Below are 24,665 nucleotides of genomic sequence, written 5' to 3'. Positions count from 1 at the left end.
CTTACAGTTTCGCTTTTAGTAGAGACACTGCTGCCGAACAATGTTGAGAGACGCATAGACTCAGGTAGGCTAATTTACATTACACACTCTGTCTCTCTCTCTCTCTCTCTCTCTCTCTCATAACTGCGTTAATAACTGTATTAGTCTGCTATCAATTGTCTCAAGCCTCCACAATTAAAATACAACATCTGAACAGTTTCTTGAGTTGTGGTAACCGTAGTATAAGTGCAATAATTGACTCCGGGCCGTTGAATTATTAGAAAACAATGCACACCTGAGGTGTAACGGCATTACGGGACTGTGTTATTTGATATTAGATTACATTTAACCCTTAAATGCATACCTCGGGTCTTTAGTGACCCGGGACGTCATTCACTACCCTCCTCCTAGTTCATGTTTCAAGTTAGACATCAACCTTCTTGGTATTCCTCAATCAATTCATTATAAAGAATATAACAAGAAAGAAATCATAAAATTATTAAAAGAATGCCTATTTTTGTATTCATTTTTTGTAAAAATTGTATAGGGTCGCAAACGACCCGAGGTATGTATGAGTGTATGTATATTTTTTCTGCACAATAATAATTGAATCTTAGATGAAGGAATAAGTGCAATTCACCTTTATTCCACAAGGTGGCAATGTCTGATACACAATGCTGAAGTGACGACTCATTTAGACAGAAAACGAAATTATAAGAAAAACATGAAATGGCTCAGCGATTTACTGCAGATCAAGTAATGAATGCAATCAAATATGACTATAACTGTTACTGGATGGATCTGGTGAAGCTGTTAGCGATCAAAATATTGATTTTGAAGATGTTGAAAATTATATAGTTTTGAGAATATGTTTGAGATCATGAATGGGCTCATATTTGTGACCTCAAACATAAAACTAGCCCATTATTTGCTGAATTTACTGGGAAATGAGCTCTGACGAGGACAGTGGTGGTTGCATAAAACATCTGCTCAAACGGAGCCCTTTCAAGCTCCAAAAGGTAACAAAACACGATTTATTTTATTCTTCTGTAATTGTTACTCTAATATCAGAGGAGTTTTATAATATTGCGACAGGTAAAGATCCTTTCGTGTTAGATATAGATCCGGGTCAATAAAGACCCGAATATGTAAGAATGATTGGCGAAACAGTCATGCATTTAAGGGTTAAAGGATTAGTTCACTTTCAAATGAAAATTACCCCAAGCATTACTCACCCTCAAGCCATCCTAGGTGCATATGACTTTCTTTTTTTCTGATGAACACAATCAGAGACATTTTAAGAAATATCCTGACGCATCTAACTTTATAATGGTAATGAACGAGACCAAAGAGTATGAGCTGAAGAAAGTGCTTCCATCCACATCCATTAATAATAAAAACATACTCTACACGGCTCTGGGGGGTTAATAAAAGCCTTCTGAAGTGAAGCGATGCATTTGTGTAAAAAAAAAAAAAAAAAAAAAAAAAAAAAAAATCATAAATTCAACAACAAGTTATGAAGTAAAATATCTAGCTTCCGCCAGACCACCTTTTGTATTCAACATATGAAAGTTAGGGTTAGGAAAGAAAGTGTAAAACTCTTGCAGTTCAAAAACTTATTCTATGTCCTATGCCTTCCCTATTCAATTTACAGAAAAAGCTTAAAAGCTACACTTTAACATGCAATTAATGTCAGACATTATGTTCAGTTACAGTTCTGCATTTAACTTACATTAAGTGTACTTTTTAGAATTATGCTAAAGAATGGTGCTCTATCCCTCCAGCAGAGTTCCAGAAACAGGTAGACTCAGTGGGCACGTGGTGAACCAGGATCTCACTGAGACCATTTATGTTAGTTTTTCCTTTAATTTGTCACTTGTCTGTATGTCAGTCAAAATGTCTCAAATGGGTTGCTGAAAACAGGAATATATAGAACAAGTACTGAGCAAGTACAAAACTGTACTGAAGCTTTTCTACACTGTAGATGGACGTCTTAATCCAAGTGGCTGGCAAACAATCACAGTACAGAACAAAGTTAGCTTGGCCGGAGCCAATAACCTGCTGAACGTTGCACACTGAGCCAAGGTCTGCTCTGAGATCTGTTCTCATCTACAGAAGTGTTTTACCCTGTGTGATACCGATGGCATGGAGAGTTTGCCGTCAGTAGCACTGCTGATGGACAAAGATGAAAGGGTCACGGTGGGAATGTGGGCTAATCCACATCCATAAACACTCTTCACACTATCCTCCATGAAGGAGCCCTGTTTTTGCCTCACACAGGCACGATTTTAACCAAATATAATGAAGAAAGCAAGACAGTCTCTCCATGGAAATGCACAGAGAAGCAACAGATTCAGGAATTCATTTTGATAGACATCTAACAACAGGGAGGGTCTAATTGGTTGGTCTCTTTCATGTAACCCTGCCATATCTGTTGGTAGATAGCGAGAACCCTCTAAATAGAAGATAGTGTGTGTGTGAGTGTGTGTGTGTGTGTGTGTGTGTGTGTGTGTGTGTGTGTGTGTGTGTGTGGCAGGAGATAAGGAGAAAGAAAAGAGCAAGTGAAGAGAACAAGATGCTCCCAGAAACAGAGCAAAATCAATCCAAACAGTCCATGGCAGGAAGGTTCCTGATAGTTTTGAGCTTATTCTGAATTGTGCATGAATCTGTGAAGCTGAATATACAGGTACTGGTCATATAATTAGAATATCATCAAAAAGTTGATTTATTTCACTAATTTCATTCAAAAAGTGAAACTTGTATATTATAGTCATTCATTACACACAGACTGATATATTTCAAATGTTTATTTCTTTTAATTTTGATGACTATAACTGACAACTAAGGAAAATCCCAAATTCAGTATCTCAGAAAATTAGAATATTACTTAAGACCAATACAAAGAAAGGATTTTTTAGAAATCTTAGCCAACTGAAAAGTATGAACATGAAAAGTATGAACATGTACAGCACTCAATACTTAGTTGGGGCTCCTCAGCCAGAATTATTGCAGCAATGTGGTATGGCATGGAGTCGATCAGTCTGTGGCACTGCTCAGGTGTTATAAGAGCCAAGGTTGCTCTGATAGTGGCCTTCAGCTCTTCTGCATTGTTGGGTCTGGCATATCGCATCTTCCTCAGCAGCAGGAAGCATGAAGTGCTCTAAAACTTTGTGGTATACGGCTGCGTTGACCTTGGACCTCAGAAAACACAGTGGACCGACACCAGCAGATGACATGGCACCCCAAACCATCATTGACTGTGGAAACTTTACACTAGACCTCAAGGAACGTGGATTGTGTGCCTCTCCTCTCTTCCTCCAGACTCTGGGATCCTGATTTCCAAAGGAAATGCAAAATTTACTTTCATCAGAGAACATAACTTTGGACCACTCAGCAGCAGTCCAGTCCTTTTTGTCTTTAGCCCAGGCGAGACGCCTCTGACGCTGTTTGTTGTTCAAGAGTGGTTTGATACAAGGAATACGACAGCTGAAACCCATGTCTTGCATACGTCTGTGCGTAGTGGTTCTTGAAGCACTGACTCCAGCTGCAGTCCACTCTTTGTGAATCACCCCCACATTTTTGAATGGGTTTTGTTTCACAATCATCTCCAGGGTGCAGTATCCCTATTGCTTGTACACTTTCTTCTACCACATCTTTTCCTTCCCTTTGCCTCTCTATTAATGTGCTTGGACACAGAGCTCTGTGAACAGCCAGCCTCTTTTGCAATGACCTTTTGTGTCTTGCCCTTCTTGTGCAAGGTGTCAATGGTCGTCTTTTGGACAGCTGTCAAGTCAGCAGTCTTCCCCATGATTGTTTAGCCTACAGAACTAGACTGAGAGACCATTTAAAGGCCTTTGCAAGTGTTTTGAGTTAATTAGCTGATTAGAGTGTGGCACCAGGTGTCTTCAATATTGAACCTTTTCACAATATTCTAATTTTCTAAGATACTGAATTTGCGATTTTCATTAGTTGTCAGTTATAATCATCAAAATTAAAAAAAAATAAACATTTGAAATATATCAGTCTGTGTATAATGAATGAATATAATATACAAGTTTCACTTTTTGAATGGAATTAGTGAAATAAAGCAGCTTTTTGATGATATTCTAATTATATGACCAGCACCTGTAGTTCCCTTTCAGTCGGTCACGTTCGACGTACGTCAGTAGTGACCAACGAATTGGGATATCGTTTAGAGAGCCCTATCAGCTTCGTGTAAACTAAAACAAGCCAATGGAATTGGCGTGCGATATTTGCATAATGCGCACCGCCTCCGACAGGTGTATATAAATAGGAAGCAGATGTCTTTCAGATGTCTGTCTTTCGCTTCGGAGCCATTCAGTGGTGTCCTGTTTTAGAAGACTGTTTTGTGTGAACTAAACTGCCTCGAAGAGGATTCACAGCAAGCCGTGTGTGCCGGTGTAATGGTGCTACAGCGAGGTCGCAAGCTCCCGAGGATCCGAGCTGTAGCTCTCAACTGCTGTTTTCACAGCACACGCCTAAGAGTGAAGTGTGTGTTGCGATTTGGGCCGGTTCCTCGGTGTGTCCAGGGAGTGGTGTACCTGGCACATCGCGTCACTCCCTGTGTGCTTCGGCACGAGCGAGTTGACTGTTTTCCCCTTCTAAAAGAGCTTTACAGACGAACCCTGACAGTATGTCATTTCGTCTGTGCGTTAATGGGTGCGGTCGTTCCCTGGTCCCTGCTGATGGGCACAATCGTTGCATCTCGTGTTTGGGCATTCAGCACGCTGAAGCAGCTTTTGTGGATGGTTCATGTTCCCATTGCGGGAACATGACTATCGCGGTGCTGAGGTCAAGACTCTCCTTCCTGAAGTCTCAGGAAGCGGGGGTCCCCTCCCCTATGCCCCGTTCGACCGTTTTTTCCGGGTAGGCTACAGCTCCATCGCTCCTTCACGCACACAGTTGAGCGCAAGCTTTTCAAAGATAGCCTACTCCGAGTCCTTTGCCCGTGAGCGCGGAAAGACCGTGGTCACAAAAAACGCGGCCACTATTCAGAGAGTCAAAGCTAGTCCACCGTCTAGTAAACGTTTCTGAAAACGCATGATAAACATCAGTTACAGGAGACATGCAGACCGTCATGCAGAGACGGTCCATGCATGTGGATTTGAAAACAGTTAATCGCTTTGATGCCGTGCCCAAACGCCGTTTATCCCTTCACAGTGGCGTATATCGGACGGGGCACGCAGGGCTATTAAATTCTTCTTATTATTATTATGCTACTTTTATTATTCAGATAATATTGTAATTAATTTTCCCCACAATATCATAGCGCATCACCGCATAACCGATGCGCTGTGAGTGAGGATAAAAGATTAGTTGGATACTCCTCATTTAAAAAACAACTAGTTTATTTTCGTAAAATTTTACATTTTTTTCCTCACTATGGACCACAAGAGAAATATTAAGAAAATAAATTAATAGTCTCTAAGAGGATATGCGCCGAAAGATGCCAAAAGCTCAGTTTTTACCACAGTCTATGGTTTTTACTTTCAGTTTCTGTACCAGCCGCGGCTCTGTATGGGCAGGTGGGGCAGAGCCTTACCAAAATAATAATAGGCCTACCCCTATGTACACTGAATTAATAATACATTATAAATGTGTTCGGCATTCTGCAACAAATAATTTTCAGATTTTCTAGACTACTTTAAGTCGTAAAGTGAGCTGGATATATTAAATTGTAGCGCATGGATTCGACAGGCATGTATTCCACAGGCATGTATTCATAATACTAAGCGGGGAAGCCCCATCCCAGCTCTACAGCGCCACACAACTTTCCTATGTAAATCTGTGGTGAAATATGGAATTGCAGCACCCTCTCATAGAGAGCCATAGTGGCAGATTTCTGGCTGCCCCGCTTATTTCCACGTTAAACACACCTCACTTACACCTCGCTCCAGACCAAGACGATATCAGTCCGCTTCAGATGTGTGTCTGCATCAGGTCAGTAACTGTTTGGCATGTCTGTTCTTCCTATGTGGAGTAGCGTATAACATTAATAAGGGTAAAAACCCTTTAATTTAAACGTGCTCATTTCTCGAATTCCTACATAACTATTCTAAAACAATATTCTAAAAACAAAAGCAATAAATACAATTCTAAGATTTTGTGTGTTGTGTGTACTAAAGTCTGTCAATCATCATTAGAGCGGTATGTTCAGCGATATGTTCATGTATGTATGATATGTTCAGCGATTAGAATATAAAGCTTGCAAAATGTTTATAATAAACTAGCGTTAACACCCAGAATCTGCCCTACCTATATTTATGGCAAGGAGCCGCTACTGTTCTCTAGTGAGACTTCATCCGCATAACTCTCACGCAAAGTTTGCTCATTGTTTGTGTGATATCAACTGGCTCGGCTTCATGGTTTAAAATCGTAATACCTATTATCAATATTGCGACGTGACATTTTTCTTTATCATCAGTTGCTCGCAAAATGATGAACTCTGATTCCAGATATCGTCCGCGTCATTTCCCGTGATAATACAATTAAGTGAATTATTAAATAAATAAGTAAAAAAAAAAAACAAGCAAACTTAAACTTGCTTGCTTAAAACTTCCGCGAATAATTTGCTGATGCAGGTACAAAAAGATGTTTACCTGCAAAAAAAAAAAACAAAAAAAACAAATTCTTGCCCCCCCTAACTCGAGAGTCAAATGTCACCCATGGGTCTTCGGGTCAACTGGGACAAGAGCAAACTCGCCCCCGGGCAGAGGATCTTTTATCTCGGTCTCGAGCTAGACTCGGTCGCACGGACTGCGCGTCTCACCGAGGCGCGCGTCCAGTCGGTGTTGAACTGCCTGAGCTCGCTCAAGCGCAGGACAGCGGCTCCACTGAAAGATTTTCAGAGGCTCCTGGGGCATATGGCATCTGCAGCCGCGGTCACGCCGCTCGGATTGCTTCATATGAGGCCGCTTCAACACTGGCTCCGCGGCCGGGTCCCGAGATGGGCGTAGCAGTGCGGCACGCTCCGTGTCCCCGTGACACCGAGCTGCCGTCGCACCCTTGTCCGGTGGTCAGACCCTTCGTTCCTGCGGGCCGGAGTACCCCTCGAACAAGTGTCCAGGCATGCTGTGGTCTCCACAGATGCCTCTGCCACGGGATGGGGGGCCACGTACAACGGGCATGCAGTGGCAGGTCTTTGGACGGGGCCTCAGCTGCATTGGCATATCAATTGCCTCGAGTTGCTAGCGGTACGTCTTGCGTTGGCCCGCTTCAAGAAGCTGTTGTCAGGCAAGCACGTTCTAGTCCACTCAGACAGCACTGCGGCCATTGCGTACATCAACCGTCAAGGTGGTCTACGCTCCCGTCGCATGTCGCAACTCGCCCGCCATCTCTTGTTGTGGAGTCAGAAGTATCTGAGGTCCCTTCGGGCCACTCATGTCCCAGGTGTGCTCAACCGTGCAGCCGACGAGCTGTCACGGCAGCCTCCACTTGCGGGCGAGTGGCGGCTCCACCCCCAGGCGGTCCAGCTGATTTGGCAGCATTTCGGCGAGGCCCAGGTAGACCTGTTTGCCTCCCCAGAAACTGCCCACTGCCAGTGGTTATATTCCCTGACCGGCGGCACGCTCGGCACGGATGGCCTGGCACACAGCTGGCCCCCGGGTCTGCGCAAAATATGCGTTTCCCCCAGTGAGCCTTCTCGCACAACTCCTGTGCAAGGTCAGGGAGGACGGGGAGCAGCTTCTGTTAGTGGCTCCGTACTGGCCCACTCGGACCTGGTTCTCAGACCTCATTCTCCTCGTGACAGCCCCTCCCTGGCCGATTCCTCTGAGGAAGGACCTCCTGACTCAGAGACGGGGCACCCTGTGGCACCCGCGTCCCGATCTATGGAACCTCCACGTGTGGTCCCTGGACGGGATGCGGAGGTTCTGAGTGATCTCCCGCAGGCGGTCGTAGACACCATCACTTCCGCTAGAGCTCCTTCCACTAGGAGTCTCTACGCGTTGAAGTGGAACCTGTTCGTCGAATGGTGCACCTCTCGCCGAGAGGACCCCCGATCATGTTCGGTCGGATCCGTGCTTTCCTTCCTGCAAGAAGGGTTGGAGCGAAGGCTGGGTCATCCCTTTGAGCCTTTGCAATCAGTCGACCTGAAACTAATGTCTCTTAAGACGGTTCTTCTGGTTGCATTGGCTTCCCTGAAGAGGGTAGGGGATCTGCATGCATTTTCGGTCGACGAAACGTGCCTAGAATTCGGGCCCGGTGATTCTCACGTCATCCTGAGACCCCGGCCTGGATACGTGCCCAAGGTTCCTACCACTCCCTTCAGAGATCAGGTAGTGAACCTGCAAGCGCTGCCCTCGGAGGAGGCAGACCCAGCCCTAGCTTTGCTCTGTCCCGTCCGCGCTCTGCGCGTTTACGTGGACAGAACGCGAAGCTTCAGGACCTCAGACCAGCTCTTTGTCTGTTACGGAGGCCAGCAGAAGGGAAAGGCTGTCTCCAAGCAGAGGATGGCCCACTGGATAGTGGATGCCATCGCCTTGGCGTACGAATCCCAGGGCGTGCCTTGCCCGCTCGGGTTGAGAGCCCACTCCACCAGAGGGGTGGCCTCTTCCTGGGCGCTGGCTCATGGCGCCTCGCTGACAGACATCTGTAGAGCTGCGGGCTGGGCGACACCAAACACGTTCGCTAGGATTTATAGCCTACGTGTAGAGCCGGTATCCTCACGTGTACTCGCATCCACTAGTCGGTAGACGTGTTGTACCCACTCTAAGTGTCGGCTTGCAATGCCATTCCCGCCACCGGCCGGATACGTGCATACTTTCACTCCAGTCGTGTTCCCCGCCTGGCGAACCCTGTCGAGTTCCTCCGCCTCCCCCTTCGGCTCGGACATTGCGGAGTGTCTGATGCCAGGCCTACATCCGTCGCTGACGCTGTCTGTTGGCTGGGGCCCATATGTCGTGACCCCTCTACGTGAGCGGTCCCATATGTGTAATTAACCACGGTTAAAACTCCCTAGGGGCTGAGTCCGTGTCTTTCCCGTGTCTACTCCGTGTCTTTCCCTTAGCAGAACCAGCTCTGCTGTCACCTGTCAGATGAGTCTACCCCTACCAGGTGGAGCCATCCCAGGGACTCCATATGCGTACTGCCCTCTGGGCCAGTCCATATGTCTATTTTCCACGTAAACTCCTCCCCCATTGGGTAGGTAGTGGTCTCCGCAGCGTCCCTTACGGGTTCGCTTCCCCAGTGTAGTCTAGTTTACTTAGTGGGTATTGGTTAGACAGCAGTAGACTCTCTCGGTGTAAGCTCGCCCCCTTCACTGCCAGCCGGTGCTATGGGCGGCTGAGCCTGCGCTGGGCACTGGAAGGGGTTTCGTAACTGTGGCGCTTTAGTTGGGATCCCAATTCGTCGGTCACTACTGACGTACGTCGAACGTGACCGACTGAAAGAGAACGTCTCGGTTACGTATGTAACCCTCGTTCCCTGAAGGAGGGAACGGAGACGTAAGTCCTGTCGCCACAGTTTCTGTACCCTCGCTGTAGCGCGGACACCAGTTGTCTCCTCAGCGAAAAACAGAGTGCGATTGCATCTGCTTCCTATTTATATACACCTGTCGGAGGCGGTGCGCATTATGCAAATATCGCACGCCAATTCCATTGGCTTGTTTTAGTTTACACGAAGCTGATAGGGCTCTCTAAGCGATATCCCAATTCGTCGGTCACTACTGACGTACGTCTCCGTTCCCTCCTTCAGGGAAACAGGTCTAGCTGTGTGTCCACGAATCGGCTCCAAATCAGCTGGATGGCCTGGGGATCGAGTCTCCATTCTCCTGGAAACATGAGCTGTTGTGAGAGCAAGTCAGCTGCACGATTGAGTTTGCCTGGGATGTAAATGGCACGCAGCAACCTGAGTTGCCGCTGACTACAAAGGAGGAGATGGGGGGCGAGTTGCGACATGCGACGGGTGTTTAGAACACCTTGACGGCTGATGTACGCTACGGTCTATGTATTGTCCGTCCGGACCAGTACATGCTCGTCATGCAGCAGCGGTCAAAACCGGTGCAGGCAAGAAATACTGCTAGCAACTCGAGGCAATTGATAATCACCTGCCTGTATAGCATGACAGCATGCCTGTTGCATATGGCACCCCAGCCGGTGGTGGAGGCATCTGTCATAACAACATGCCTGGACACTTGCTCTAGGGGCACCCCGGCCCGTAGAAAAGCAAGGTCTGACCACGGGCTGAATATATGATGACAGCTCGGTGTGATAACCGTACAGAGTGTGCCACAGTGCCATGCCCATCTCGGGACTCAGCTGTGTAGCCAGTGCTGAAATGGTCTCATATGCAACAATCCAAGTGGCGTGACTGGGGCTGTGGATGCCATATGCCCCAGGAGCCTCTGAAATTGCTTCGGTGGAACCGCTGTTTTCCACATGAACATATTCAGGCACTTCCGCACTGACTGCGCGTGCTTGTGGGTCAGGCGTGCTGTCACGGTGAGAGTCCAACTCCATACCGAGAAAAACAATACTCTGCACGAGGGAGAGCGTGCTCTTTTCCTAGTTGACCCGAAGCCCCAGCTGGCTGAGAAGCCTGAGCACCAGGTCCCTGTGTTCGCAGAACTGATCTCGGGACTGGGCCAGAATGAGCCAGTCATCAAGATAATTGAGAATTTGAAAGGCACATTCAAAGAGACAGGGACAGTCCGAAGCATGGCCGTCAACACTGAATCCGATTCAGCCTGAACAACCCAACCAGAATCTGATGTCGCTCTTACAGTGAGAGCATGTGCCATCCACGAGTGCACTCTCAGCGTGCTGTTTGTCCAGGCACGCGAGACAGCAAATTGTGGCCATCAGATGAGGTCAGGAAATGACCACATCCAGAAAACACACAGGCGAAAAGACATTTTGAAAAAGATGCTGAACAGCCATGCTTGCTCTTTTAGGGACTGCTCTGACAGCTGAAACGCTCAGGGATGAGATGCTGGCCTTCACACCAGCCAGGAATCCCACAAGCTTCAAGGCTGTTAAAATTAGCCTTTAGCCCTGATCCACCACTGAATGGCTGGGATCCTTGTCTCGGCTCCTCAGCAAAATATGAATGAAAGTGAGTATGCCGGTCCTATTTATAGCCGGATGTGCCGGGTGGGTGTGACTCGGCATGTAAATCTCACTGTCCATTTCCCATTTGGTACCACTTGGAGGTGACTGGGCACCCAGGTGAGACCCCATTACGTCAGTATTGACGTAACGTCGAACGTGACTGACTGAATGGGAACAGAATTTACTTTGCATGTAGTTTTATTTACACATTTTATTTAAAAAGTGAACAAAATGCCATTTTCAGAAAAACAAAGTATTGAGCACACACTCAAAATAAATTTTGACAGGTTACCAAAAAGATTGAAAAAAGTTTGAATAGCGCATGATGTCTGTTGGGTACTGCATCATATAAGATCAGAGAACATGCATATTAAGCCTTGATGTGGGATAATGCAATACTAAACTAGCCTCTCTTTACAAGCTTCAGAGACAGATGCAGAAGCTTTCAGAGACAGTATCCAGGTAGGGATTACATAAAAATCTACTCTATAGCACACACTTCCTGACCTTGAGAAAAGAAATGGTCTCAAAGAAACCCTTTGCACACACATAAAGCTATAGAACGGTCCCATTATATATATATTTATATCATTCACACTCATTGACTCAGAGACACTGATTGCATTTCCATATTGAAGGTCAGCGAATAAGTACTAGGTATTAGTATTAATGCAATAATTACTTTGCTATTGAAATACCCAACAAATGCACGGGGCACTATCCTATGGTTTTTCTTTAAATGTGATCAATTTGAACCCCTTTTTACAAGATGCAATATAAGTCTCAGGTATCCCCAGAATGTGTCTGTGAAGTTTTAGCTCAAAATAGCCCACAGATCATGTATTTTACCGTGTTGTAAATGCCCATTTTTGAATGGAAGAAAAAAAAATTGTGTTTTTGTACACGTATCTTTAAATGCAAATGAGCTGCTGCACCCCACCCCCATCCAAAAAAGTGCTGTGCTTTTACAGCTCGGTCCTTGGATACTGTCTATTGCAGCCACACTCATGTGACATTGCAGTTCTTCGTCATCATGAAAGTTTATTATTTGCATGCGTTTTAAAGCTATAATAGTTTATACTTCCGATACATGGTTTGCGTGAGTATTAGTTCTCTTTTATGTCTTATTGCGCTTAAACTGTCAAATACACACAAGGTTATGTCACAGTGGGTTATGTTTGTGAATGTAAAAAGCAGGAAAAGAAATTGCATGTGTATATTAGATCTGTGTATTAAAGTGACAGCAGTGTAATATACAGTACCTATGCTGTTAATATGAATCAAACAACAAAATAAAAACAGAAGATCACTTACTGTTCTTGACTGAATAACATTAGTAGCTTTAATAAGAATACATGTCTTACTTGAATGCTAATGTTAAATGCTCTGGTGAGGAGATAAACATGGCAGACTGTGTACAGCTTACTCAGGGGAGGTGCTTAACTAGGGCAGATTCCGTTGAATGTTGTTGGCAGGGCCTGTTTCAATGTGATGTCACATTGGAGTACATTCCTGAACAACTCATTTTAAGACACTGACTGTGTCCGAAATCGTCCCCTATACCTTCATTCACCATTCACTACATTAGTTTATAAACAGATTACTTGAAGGAGTGAATGAAAACAAGTGAGTGAATTGGGACGCTGAGTGCGCTGGAAGGGCTGTCGCTTAGTTTGTGCTTCCTGTTTAATAATCATTGGAAACTTAGCAAACTGGCAGCTCCAGTAATGAAAAGATTTATCTTGAACTCTGTCATGGAAACTAGCAAGTATAAACCTTAATTAAACTATTTAATAATCAATTAAAAACAAATTTATACCTGTATGATATTACACTGTGGACCAGCAGTTTGGAAAATGGATGAATGGATGATTCAGCTGCGGGCGCCATCTTCAAGCGAGACGCAGAAATTAATTAGGTGTGACCCACACAATGCATTATGGGTGTTCTCTAGCCATTGAGCGTGCATCAGTTGTACACTCATTATTGTGGTGCATTATGGGACTTAGCGCACACAATAACATCCACTATGGTTTCGGACACCACTACAAATGGCTGTCCCTTCAAATAATGGGCTGTTTAAGGGTATAGAGGGCGATTTCAGACACAGCCACAGTTTCAGATTTATGGAGTAAATAATAAACAGAGTGGGTGGATTTTTACCCCAATAGGGTGGTTGTGTACACACACTATGGACACATAATTATGTTCAAAATCATACAAAAGTGAATTTTGCATAATAGGTCCCCTTTAAAAGATTATTCTGAAAATAGTTCAAAAAAAACATACTAATGAAAGTCAAGGACTTTGGCTTAAGCTTCATCCAGACAGAAGCTAATGCAGGAGATAGAGTCATTCATAATGGCCATCCGCTAATGCAGGACTGTCACTCAGCAAGCATTTCCATTAAATGCAGACTCAATCTGCTTATAATAGCCCTTCGGCAGTATCGTCTGAGCCTGAACTGAAACTCCAATAACTTTATAATGAATTAAAGAGACCAGACAGATGGGACATTTTCTGACATGCTAATGATGCTCTAAATGCTATTGTGATAACACAATAACAGCCGCATCAGATACCATCAAACCATTGTGTAAAAAAAAAAAAAAAAAAAAAAAAAAAAAGAATTACGAAGTTGCAAAAAAAAAGATTACTGGGATATGCTTTAAAGGAAATTAATAGTTCATACTTTCTACTTCATGTTTAATTCAGTGACTGTGTTACTTGCCAGTTTTTTGTAATTATTTGTGAAATTTACTAACAATTTCTGAGTGAAAATTGTTTATAATAAACCAAATCTCTTTCAGTGTAGACAACAAAGAAAAGCAAAGAAAAAAGTGCCTCACCAAAGGTCAGCATGTAGATTTTAGAAAAGAACAGAAAAGAGGTTAAAGAGGTAAAAGACATTCTCAAACCTGTTCGTCAAATTTGGTGGGCACATCTGCCAGACTGCTGCTGTCTGCTAACAGACTGAGGTCGAGCTCACTGGGTCCTGCAGAGAAAAGCAAAAGATACAATCAAGCTCTAAGAAAAGACATTGAAAGAAACATGTATTGAGGTCTGTGATTCAAAGAGGAAAAATACAGCAATTACAGCAAAGCCTTGTGTGAAAATAAAGACATTATATTACCTCTAAACTACTGTCCATCATTAAAAAGAAGTGCTGCGGTACACTGACTGTTCTTTATTGTTCTGTACCAGTAATTGCAAAAGGAACCCTGGGGTCCTTTCAGTAGCATGGGCAACAATAACAAAGGTTATGTTTCCTATATGTTAATTAGTAATTCATTTGTGGCACAAGTAGATGTTTCACTAGAGCAAAGGAAGAGTTATTGAAATTGATATTGAATTTGTTTCTATCTACACAGATGGTTAGATGTTTTCATTGTTGAGATCATTATAATCATCTCCACTTATGATGATTCTCTTGACATGATGTTTCATTTGTTGACTGGCAACCCCTTTTAGTACTTAGTAAAGGAAATCCTAGCTTAGAAAATCACACCACAACGGTGTACTAAAAATGTTAAAAAGTTTTTCCTTTTTTATTTTTTACGTATACAGACAACAACTTTGTCAAAAAGATCTCCATTCACACAGATCTGTGAAATCGACTAAAAAGGCTGTATTATTATACAGTAGTTGGTGATGTTACTTTGTGAAGAAACACTACTACTACAGACTAGACACATAATACGCATGCGCATGACATCACCGTTTTCACAAATTTGTGTTTTGTAGTTTACACAGAGATGAACTTGTATTCAAAAGTTATCTCTACTCCTATTTACGGGATCAGTAAATATAAAATCTGAATTAGAATTAAAAACTGGAAGACCTTTTTGAAAAAAAGGTCCTGGTGCCAAAACTGGAAGACCATCAGATTCTAAAGCATCAATATACAACTGTAGGCAATCACAGTGAAACAGGATATTCCACAGAAACAAGGGTTTTCCACAATATGTTGTTATCAGAGACTTCTTACTTGGAAATATACCTTATGATGAAATATACATTACAAATTTGAAGGGTGCTTTCACAATAGCACTTTTGGTGCAGACACATTAAATGATTTTCATAGTGAAGTATAACTCAACAATACCCTGTTGAAAAAAGGTATGGTATGGTTAGGTATGTTTTGAAGCATGGCAGCTGGTTTGAGCTGGTTTAAGCTGGTCCTTAGCTGGTCAAATGCTGGTTTAAGCTGGTCAAGTGCTGTGCCCGGTTGCATAAACCGCCTTAAGTGTAATTTTCCCTTAAGATCACCCTTACATTTCCCTTAAACTTAAGGGTGTTGCAGAAAATAACCGTTAAGTATTACTTAAGGGTTTCTTTAGGTGAAACGTCATAAACCCTAAGAATTTCCCTTAAGTATGTATTTTTCACTTAAGTAATCCCTTAAAAAACCGCAAGTGTTGCATAAAGCCCCTTAACCGTCATTTCCCTAAGTATAACATAAGGTTAGGAAAACTTCACCTTAAGTGTTACAAGGAGTGAGTAGATTCAATCCAAGTCTTCTAATGAGACACGATCGACCGCTTTATATGATAAACAAATGGTACTTTAGCGGTTTATTCACATAAACATTGATGAAATCACATATGTAGCACATATCTTATATGGTCAATGGAAGCGCAAACGTTTGAGCTTCCGACACAGCCGTAATCATATGGATGTTTTTCAATAAATGGACATAAATGATGAGAGAATATTAAAAATATCTTTATTTGTTATCCAAAGATGAATGAAAGTCTTAAGGTTTGGAATGGCATGAAGGTGAGTGAATGACGGCAGAAATCTCAATTTTGAGTAAACTATCAATTTGAGTTTCTCGTCTGGTCGTTCTCTTTCATATTTGGTTTTCTTTTTTGTTTTCCTTATCCATCTTATGTTGTTTTCTGTGAAAACTTACCACGATATGAATTAACAAATAACGTGTCCATGGCAACAGTAGAATTTTATAACGGCAAAACCTGGGTTGCTGTCGTGAAACCTAAGTGAACAGTTTAAGAGATTATATGCAACACCCTTAAGTCATTCCCTTAGTTAAGGGGAAATCATGCCTTAAGTGTCATACTTAAGGGAAAAACTTAAGGTGCTTTATGCAACCGGGCACTGGTCCTAAGCTGGTTCAAAGCAACTAGCTCCAGCTCTGGACCAGCTTATAACCAGCACATTACCAACTATAGCCGCCTTTCCACTGCACACGACAAACGACAGCCGTTGGACCGGAAATCATTAATTTACATTGGAGAGTAGTACGGGGGCTGTGTGGAGTTCCGATCATATGCGAATGCGGAAATTTCGGATCCGATTTGAGCTTCGGATGCGTTAAAATATTTGAACTTCTGCGGCTAGACCATATGCGACCGGCAAACCGGATATGATGTATTCTAATCAATACGATGAGCGCGAAGTTAGAATTACCAATATTTTAACACTTTAATGTTATGTAAACATTATTTCTTTAAAATGGTGGTTATTAATAATTATGTAAAAAAAAAAAAAAAAAAAAAAAAATATTATATAAAATATATTTTATGATTATTAAACCAATTTTTACGTTGATTAGCTCTATAAAATATACTAGTATGTTTTTATTTTAGATGTATTGAGGGTAATTTGCTTTATGGATATATTCATACATGCATTAACGTTACATTCATTAAAATCATTCAGTTTACCATGGATTGGAATAAGCCGAGGGTAACGGTTGCTTCACTACCAATTTCAAAGTTCCGTACGACTGCCGCTAGGGGGCAAAATGCGACAATCGGATGCGAATGTCGTGTGCCGTGGAAAGGCGGCTTAAGGACCAGCATAAACCAGCTCTAACCAGCTCCCATGCTTCAAAACATGGCAGTTTTTTCAACAGGGCAGCAGCAGCTAAAAAGGCTCCCCACACAATGTCAGCTCTTCCTCCATGCTTCACTGTGGTAGAGATGCATTTATCACAATATTTCTCAGCAGATTTTCGAAGACATTGGTCTAGAGCAGTGGTCGCCAACCCGTCGATCGCGATCACTGTTCCAGTAGCTCGCGAAAATAACAGAAATATCTCCAGTTTTTTTACTGTATTTTTGTATTTATTTTATTTTTTGGGCGCTACTGGGACAGACAGATAAAGGTAAATAGCCCACATGTATGTATTTTTGTTTATTATAATAATATTAATAATGAATATCTGCAACCAGTATCAGAATCGGCCAATTTGCTTGTAAAAATAAATAATTAAATCAGAATCTACATTGGCCACGAAAAAAATACTAAATACAATCTGGGCTGTCTTTTTCTATCAAGTAGATCTTGTCTTTCAAAAAGGTCGAGGTCAGGGATCTTGGGCCTAAAAAGGTTGGTGACCACTGGTCTAGAGCATCACCATGCAACTTTCAAAAAATTATTATGTCAAAGTGTTTTCAACTATTCATTGAGATTCTAAGAGAATTTTGTATATTACAATCTTTAGACAGTTAAACCACTTTTTACTTAAATAATGTAACACATCTGGACAAAAAAAAAAAAAAAAATCACTGGGATTTCATTGAAGAAATTGCAACTGTCCAGAGGAAAATTTTTCAAGAAGATTCTGACAGATCAGTGACTTTGACATGAAACCTTCATCACAGGGGTCTGACTTTAGCCATGTGTTCATGTTTTCCATAAAAGCATCTGTTCTCAGTTCTGATTCAGCTCAGAGCTACACTACCACAGCCTGTAAGAGGCTGATGCCTTTTGACATCGGTCGCCTCTGTAATAAATGCTACACTGTAGCATCCCCTGACAGCTCCATTCCAAAAGTGGCAGCATCTTCTCATACAGAAAGAACAGGCTGTTTCAGCCTACTACCCATTTCATGCTGCTTTTCCCTCCATGAAGTCATCTGAATAAGTCTTAGGGGAAGAGTAGTTGGTAACACTTTATAATAACGTTCAGTTATAATTCATTTGTGACTTATTAGTTAATGATTAACAAATAATTTACAAAACATGAATATACATTTATAAATGATTTATAAGTTATATACTAATACTTTATTAATGTTTTATTCATTCAGTTACAAGTCATTTATAAATTATTTGTTAACTATGAACAAATCATTTACAAAACATGGCTATACATTCATAAATGATTAATAAGTGATATGTTAACATTTTATGAATGTTTATTAATTCAGTTATGAGACATTTATAAGTTATTAGTTAATGATGAACAAATCATTTACAAAACATTACAATATACGTTCATAAATCATTAATACGTTATGCTAACAATTTACAAATCTTGTTAAATAAATCAAACAGATCATTAGTAGATAGTTTATAAGTTATCAGTTAAGACATTATTTATCACATTGAAGTATTTATGACAATTGTTTTAGTATCATTATCTCAATAAACAATTGTTAATCATGAACAAATGATGAACAAACCATTAGTAAATGATCAGTATATTTATTGATGAAGTTGTAAGCTGGTCTGTGTTCAAAAGCACAAACATTCAGGTATGCTAAAGCACAACTTTTAAGAAGAGTAATTTATTTGTTTTGAAGTGGATGAACATTTATTAATGCCTTACAGCCAGGTGATTCCAGTGGATTATATTAAATCCTTTCACTCATCAGCACAGGCTTGTGTTCTGTGTGGAGTGTTTGGGGTCTAGTGATGAAGTCATCCTCTGATCCGGATTTACCTTCCACTGAAGCTCACATCAGGTGCACAGAGTTAAACACTCCATATGTGTCAGAGAAGACAGCTGTCTATACCCTCACCAGTCAGCACTTACACTGCAGTACACACTACAAAGTGTTCAACACCTGTTATAGATGATGTGTAAATGCATGAATAAATCATTTGCAAAGCTTTCTGCATACCCTATTCTAAAGTGTAAACTATTCATCACTTATGTGTTACACATCATTTGTAGACCTTTCTTACCTGTTACAAATTATTTGTATATGTATACAAGTCATTTATAACACTTTCTGCATACCCTATTCTAAAGTGTAAACTATTCATCACTTATAAATGTCTTACATATCATTTGTAGACCTTTCTTACCTGTTACAAATTATTTGTATATGTATACAAGTCATTTATAACACTTTCTACCCTATTCTAAAGTGTAAACTATTCATCACTTATAAATGTCTTACATATCATTTGTAGCTGTTACATGATCCATCCCATTCCATCACTTTACCCAAGCCTAAACTTTACATTATTAAAAAAAAAAAAAAAAAAAAAAAAATCAACACTCTGCCACCGTTTAACCAACACTTAATCATTTAATTTTTATTATGTTTTTAATGGAACAGCTCCTCACCATAACATGAAAACGCACCATAAACCGATAATAAACGTAGTCCATTATTTCGTGCATTTTTTTTAGTCTTCAGAAGTCAAACGATGCAATTGTGTAAGGAAAAGATTCTTATAAAGTAATATAATGATTATACATTAATCGTATCAATCCGCCGTTTCATAACTTTCAAAATTGGCGCTTCTCACAATATGACACAGTTTGCGGCAGTGACGTCAAACCTTGCTCCTTATTGGCTGTCACCGGCTGTCACATGTGATTTTCGACTACCATAGAGTGTTTGCGACATGCCGAATTTCAGTTGCTGTGTTATTCACATTATTCAGCGCGACGGTTAAAAGGATGAAATGCAGATCAGAGGAATGTTTGCAGCCATTAAACACTTTAATTTCATTTTGTAACTCACACAAATTTATGATTTGCTGTCATTTCGCTGGTAATGTAGCACATACTTAGTTTTGTCTGATTTGTATAACGTTACTGTTTTTTGTAATGTTTTAAATAAATGATTGTGACTAACGTACATTTATCTGCCTGTTATACTACTTATATTGTCAAAATGGTTATGGTTAAGGTTATAGGGTGGAGTAGGGAGCTTAAAATTATTCTTTTTATACAACAGTATATCAACTAAGATAACAGTCACTGTAAATATATCAATATTGCGTTTTTATTTTTGTGAAGTGGCTAAATGTGGTCATGTTTAGATATAAGAGGTGAGTTAGGGGCTCAAAGATATCTATATAATAGTAAAATATATTTGCATAAAAATATTATAATTTTATATAAAAATATATAATTTAAATACTGGGATTCGTATAGATTTTTAGATCCTGTAACTGAAGGTATACTTTGCATATGGCAAATAAATGGTAAATTTAAAGATTTTAGTTTGTACATAATTTATAAAGAAGATCTGCAAATAATATGTAAGACATTTATAAGTGTTGAATAGTTTACACTTTAGAATAGGGTATGCAGAAAGTGTTATAAATGACTTGTATACATATACAAATAATTTGTAACAGGTAAGAAAGGTCTACAAATGATATGTAAGACATTTATAAGTGATGAATAGTTTACACTTTAGAATAGGGTATGCAGAAAGTGTTATAAATGACTTGTATACATATACAAATAATTTGTAACAGGTAAGAAAGGTCTACAAATGATGTGTAACACATTTATAAGTGATGAATAGTTTACACTTTAGAATAGGGTATGCAGAAAGCTTTGCAAATGATTTATTCATGCATTTACACATCATCTATAACAGGTGTTGAACACTTTGTAGTGTGTACTGCAGTGTAAGTGCTGACTGGTGAGGGTATAGACAGCTGTCTTCTCTGACACATATGGAGTGTTTAACTCTGTGCACCTGATGTGAGCTTCAGTGGAAGGTAAATCCGGATCAGAGGATGACTTCATCACTAGACCCCAAACACTCCACACAGAACACAAGCCTGTGCTGATGAGTGAAAGGATTTAATATAATCCACTGGAATCACCTGGCTGTAAGGCATTAATAAATGTTCATCCACTTCAAAACAAATAAATTACTCTTCTTAAAAGTTGTGCTTCAGCATACCTGAATGTTTGTGCTTTTGAACACAGACCAGCTAACAACTTCATCAATAAATCATATTCTGATCATTTACTAATGATTTGTTCAACATTTGTTCATGATTAACAATTGTTTATTGAGATAATGATACTAAAACAATTGTCATAAATACTTCAATGTGATAAATAATGTCTTAACTAATAACTTATAAACTATCTACTAATGATCTGTTTGATTTATTTAACAAGATTTGTAAATTGTTAGCATAACATGTATTAATGATTTATGAACGTATATTGTAATGTTTTGTAAATGATTTGTTCATCATTAACTAATAACTTATAAATGTCTCATAACTGAATTAATAAAACATTTATAAAATGTTAACATATCACTTATTAATCATTTATGAATGTATAGCCATGCTTTGTAAATGATTTGTTCATAGTTAACAAATAATTTATAAATGACTTGTAACTGAATGAATAAAACATTAATAAAGTATTAGTATATAACTTATAAATCATTTATAAATGTATATTCATGTTTTGTAAATTATTTGTTAATCATTAACTAATAAGTCACAAATGACTTATAACTGAACGTTATTATAAAGTGTTACCGAGTAGTTTTCTGATAGACTATTCCTCATACTATGAAGGACATATGTTGGGATTATGTATTAAGGCAGAGATTTTGCACCTGAGACCGCAGGAAGTAATGGAACATTTCTTGCCCCAGTAGGATTATGAGTCACGGTTTTGTATTTGTTGATACAGACATGGCATTATTGGAAGAGCGTTTGAGGGATTGTGTGAGTGGGCAGCAGGGTCATTCCTGTGATGCAGTACCTTTTGAACTCTGCCACTTTTAATAAATGAACATGTCTGAAGTATTTCTATAAAAGGGCAACAGACTTTCAGAAATATGCTCTGGTCAAGACCAGGCACCATTATGTGAATAATCAAACATTATGGCAAGAAAAACATTTCAGTGAGGGACTGGGAGTTAGTTTACATGAGGGGGTGAACTATACAACAACAAGTAGGGGTTTTCGCATGGAAGGAACCTATAAAATAATTTCTATAACTAATGGCGGAAGTACTAGCTTTTGGAGTGTTCGCACCATAGGAACTGGGAATGAGTTTAGTTCTAGGAACACCTTTGGGGGGAACTAAATTAGCTCCTACTTCAGAGTAGGGTCTAACCCAGCACAATAAGAACTACCAGTGGCGTAAGTGTACATTGACTGGCCAAGCGCATGCAAAACACTGGCACTCTGCGTTTTTAAAAACCCATCGTGACTTAGAAGGAACAAAGCAAAACATGATTACATATTTATGCTCAGCTACTGTCATTGGGCATCAACCACACTTTTTTTTTGTTTTTTATATATATACTACGGGGCTGTTGAATGCTCAAATCTGATTGGCTGACCAATGTTCTAAGGTGTGCAATTATTTTCAGGGAAACGTATGGCTAAAGTAGTTCTAGGCAGGTCTTGACAACATTGCAGTTCCATATCACTTCGCCAAATTATTTCAGTTATTTCAATAGGTCCTACAGCCTACAACCACAAAAAAAAAAAAAAAAAAACCACAACGACAGTGACCAAGCAAATAAATATAGTAAACACTAGGATGAAAACAACAAATTATTGTCATGGTTTTTGCCACAAAATACATTTTATTGTGTCCGTTTTATTGTGTGTCTCTCTCTCTCAACTGCATTAATAACTGTATCAACTGTATTATTCTGCCATCAAGGTTCAAGCCACCGTTACTATTTCTGAAATGACATTTTGGAATTGGCAACGGAGGCTTGGGATGAGATGCATAAGAAATTAGTCCCACACACAAGAGTATTTTAAGGACAAAAACCTGACAAATGTCTAACAAATACAACATTGGAACAGTATCTTGAGGTGTGGTGACCATAATATAAGCTGAATAATTGACTCCGGGCCATTGAATTCTAAGAAAATAATGCAAATAATGAAAAAAATACTTTGTGGCCACATTACCACGGCGGGTGTGCATTAATTTCTAAGAATTCAACGGCCCGGAGTCAATTATTCCTAATGTAAACCGTTTACTTTCTTTGTTTAACAGTTGTATCTAATAATGCATGAGATAGGACTGTTAAAACTAATGAAGATGGATAATAGATGTGTGTGCTGTGTGCTCAGGCTCTGGCTAAGTCGTTCTCTGTGCCATCAAAATTAAAATCTCGTGTGGCAGCTTACATCACTTCAAAGTTCCAATTGGTGGTGTGAATGCAATGAGGAAAATGGTCATAGGGGAACATTTAGTTATTGTGGACTGCCCTGGTGGCTAGTTCCTATAATTACCCAGTGTGAAAGCGTCTAATGATTAAGGATAGAAAAAAAAAAAAAAATGTATCAAAAAATGTTGCTGATGCCAACACAGAACTTTTTTTTTAGGTTAAAGTCCAAAAAATGATTCACTTTTTACACATACACTATGGATCCATGTGCGCATTATGCACATTTGGTCATTTGCACAGTACGCACATACTGGACATGCTCAACCTGATTTTTCAAACAGTGCATACTCTGTAGGCACAGGTCACATATCGTCGATGTCCGATGAAAACCACATATGTCCATTTTGCCAATTTTGAGATTTTTCGACGGATTGAATGTCCAGGTTCATTTCCGTATACAGTATGCTTCACATATCTAAATGGCCAATGAAAAGTTGTGAAATCATGTCATCTGATTTCCACGTACATCCATTTGGTGTCAAAGCTTTCAATCACGCCGTGTATATCCCGCCCTGTGGAAGCATCTCGCCGGTCTCGTGAAGTTTCATCGAAGCTCAGCCCGAGGCCCGGGGAGTGGAGACTTCACCCAGAAGTGGTGGATCTCCTATGGAAAAATTTCGGTCGCGCAGAAGTCGACCTCTTTGCCTCGGGGGAGTCAACCCAGTGTCCACTCTGGTACTCCCTCACCCATCCAGCACCTCTGGGGTTGGATGCCATGGTACAGACGTGGCCGAGGCGGCGTCTGTACGCATTTCCCCCGATCGCCTTGCTCCCGGGAGTTCTGGAGAAAGTACGCCAGGAGGGGGTCAGCCTAATATTGGTGGCCCCCTTTTGGCCAACCAGAATATGGTTCTCGGACCTAGTGTCCCTATTAGACGGTTCCCCAATGGAGCTTCCTCTCAGACAGGACCTCCTGTCACAAGCGTGCGGTCGGATAATACATCCCCGCCCAGAATTATGGAAACTATGGGCCTGGCCTCTGAGGGGGCCAGGTTCGTAGATGCTGGTCTCCCAACCGAGGTTGTGGAGACCATATTAAACTCCAGAGCTCCCGCCACGAGGAAGCTTTATTCATACAAGTGGAATCTGTTTTCTGCCTGGTGCAGACGCATTAATGTGGACCCTGTCCACGCCTCTATTAGCCACGTGCTTACATTTCTCCAAGAAAAGTTCTCGGAGGGCTTATCCCCTTCAACATTGAAGGTTTACGTTGCGGCTATATCTGCCTTTCATATTCCCCTTGTAGGTGGCCTCTCGGTGGGTCGAGACCCCCTGGTCACTTCCTCCGTGGCACACTGAGGTTGAGGCCTCCAGTGCGCACAAGGGTTCCGGCCTGGGACCTGGCCGTGGTTTTACAAGGGTTGGCTGAGGCGCCCTTTGAACCACTAGAGGAGGTCCCTGAGAGGTTCCTCATTCTAAAGACTATCTTTTTACTTGCTATCACT

At 40.9% G+C, this 24,665-nt stretch overlaps 1 protein-coding gene across 1 annotated transcript in view; it reads right to left on the bottom strand.

The window, feature by feature from the left end:
* The window catches only part of ak5 (adenylate kinase 5), a 139,767-nt gene that overhangs the window by 21,120 nt on the left and 93,982 nt on the right, over nucleotides 1-24,665 (bottom strand). The window contains exon 8 of the mRNA XM_067362955.1: nucleotides 13,967-14,043. Within this exon, the coding sequence (XP_067219056.1) occupies nucleotides 13,967-14,043 (77 nt within the window). The remainder of the gene's footprint in view (nucleotides 1-13,966; nucleotides 14,044-24,665) is intronic.

This window comes from Chanodichthys erythropterus, chromosome 16, assembly GCF_024489055.1.
Source record: "Chanodichthys erythropterus isolate Z2021 chromosome 16, ASM2448905v1, whole genome shotgun sequence".
NCBI classification, from domain to species: Eukaryota; Metazoa; Chordata; class Actinopteri; order Cypriniformes; family Xenocyprididae; genus Chanodichthys; species Chanodichthys erythropterus.
Note: the sequence above shows the minus strand (reverse complement) of the source record. Positions and strands in the feature narration are given on the sequence as shown.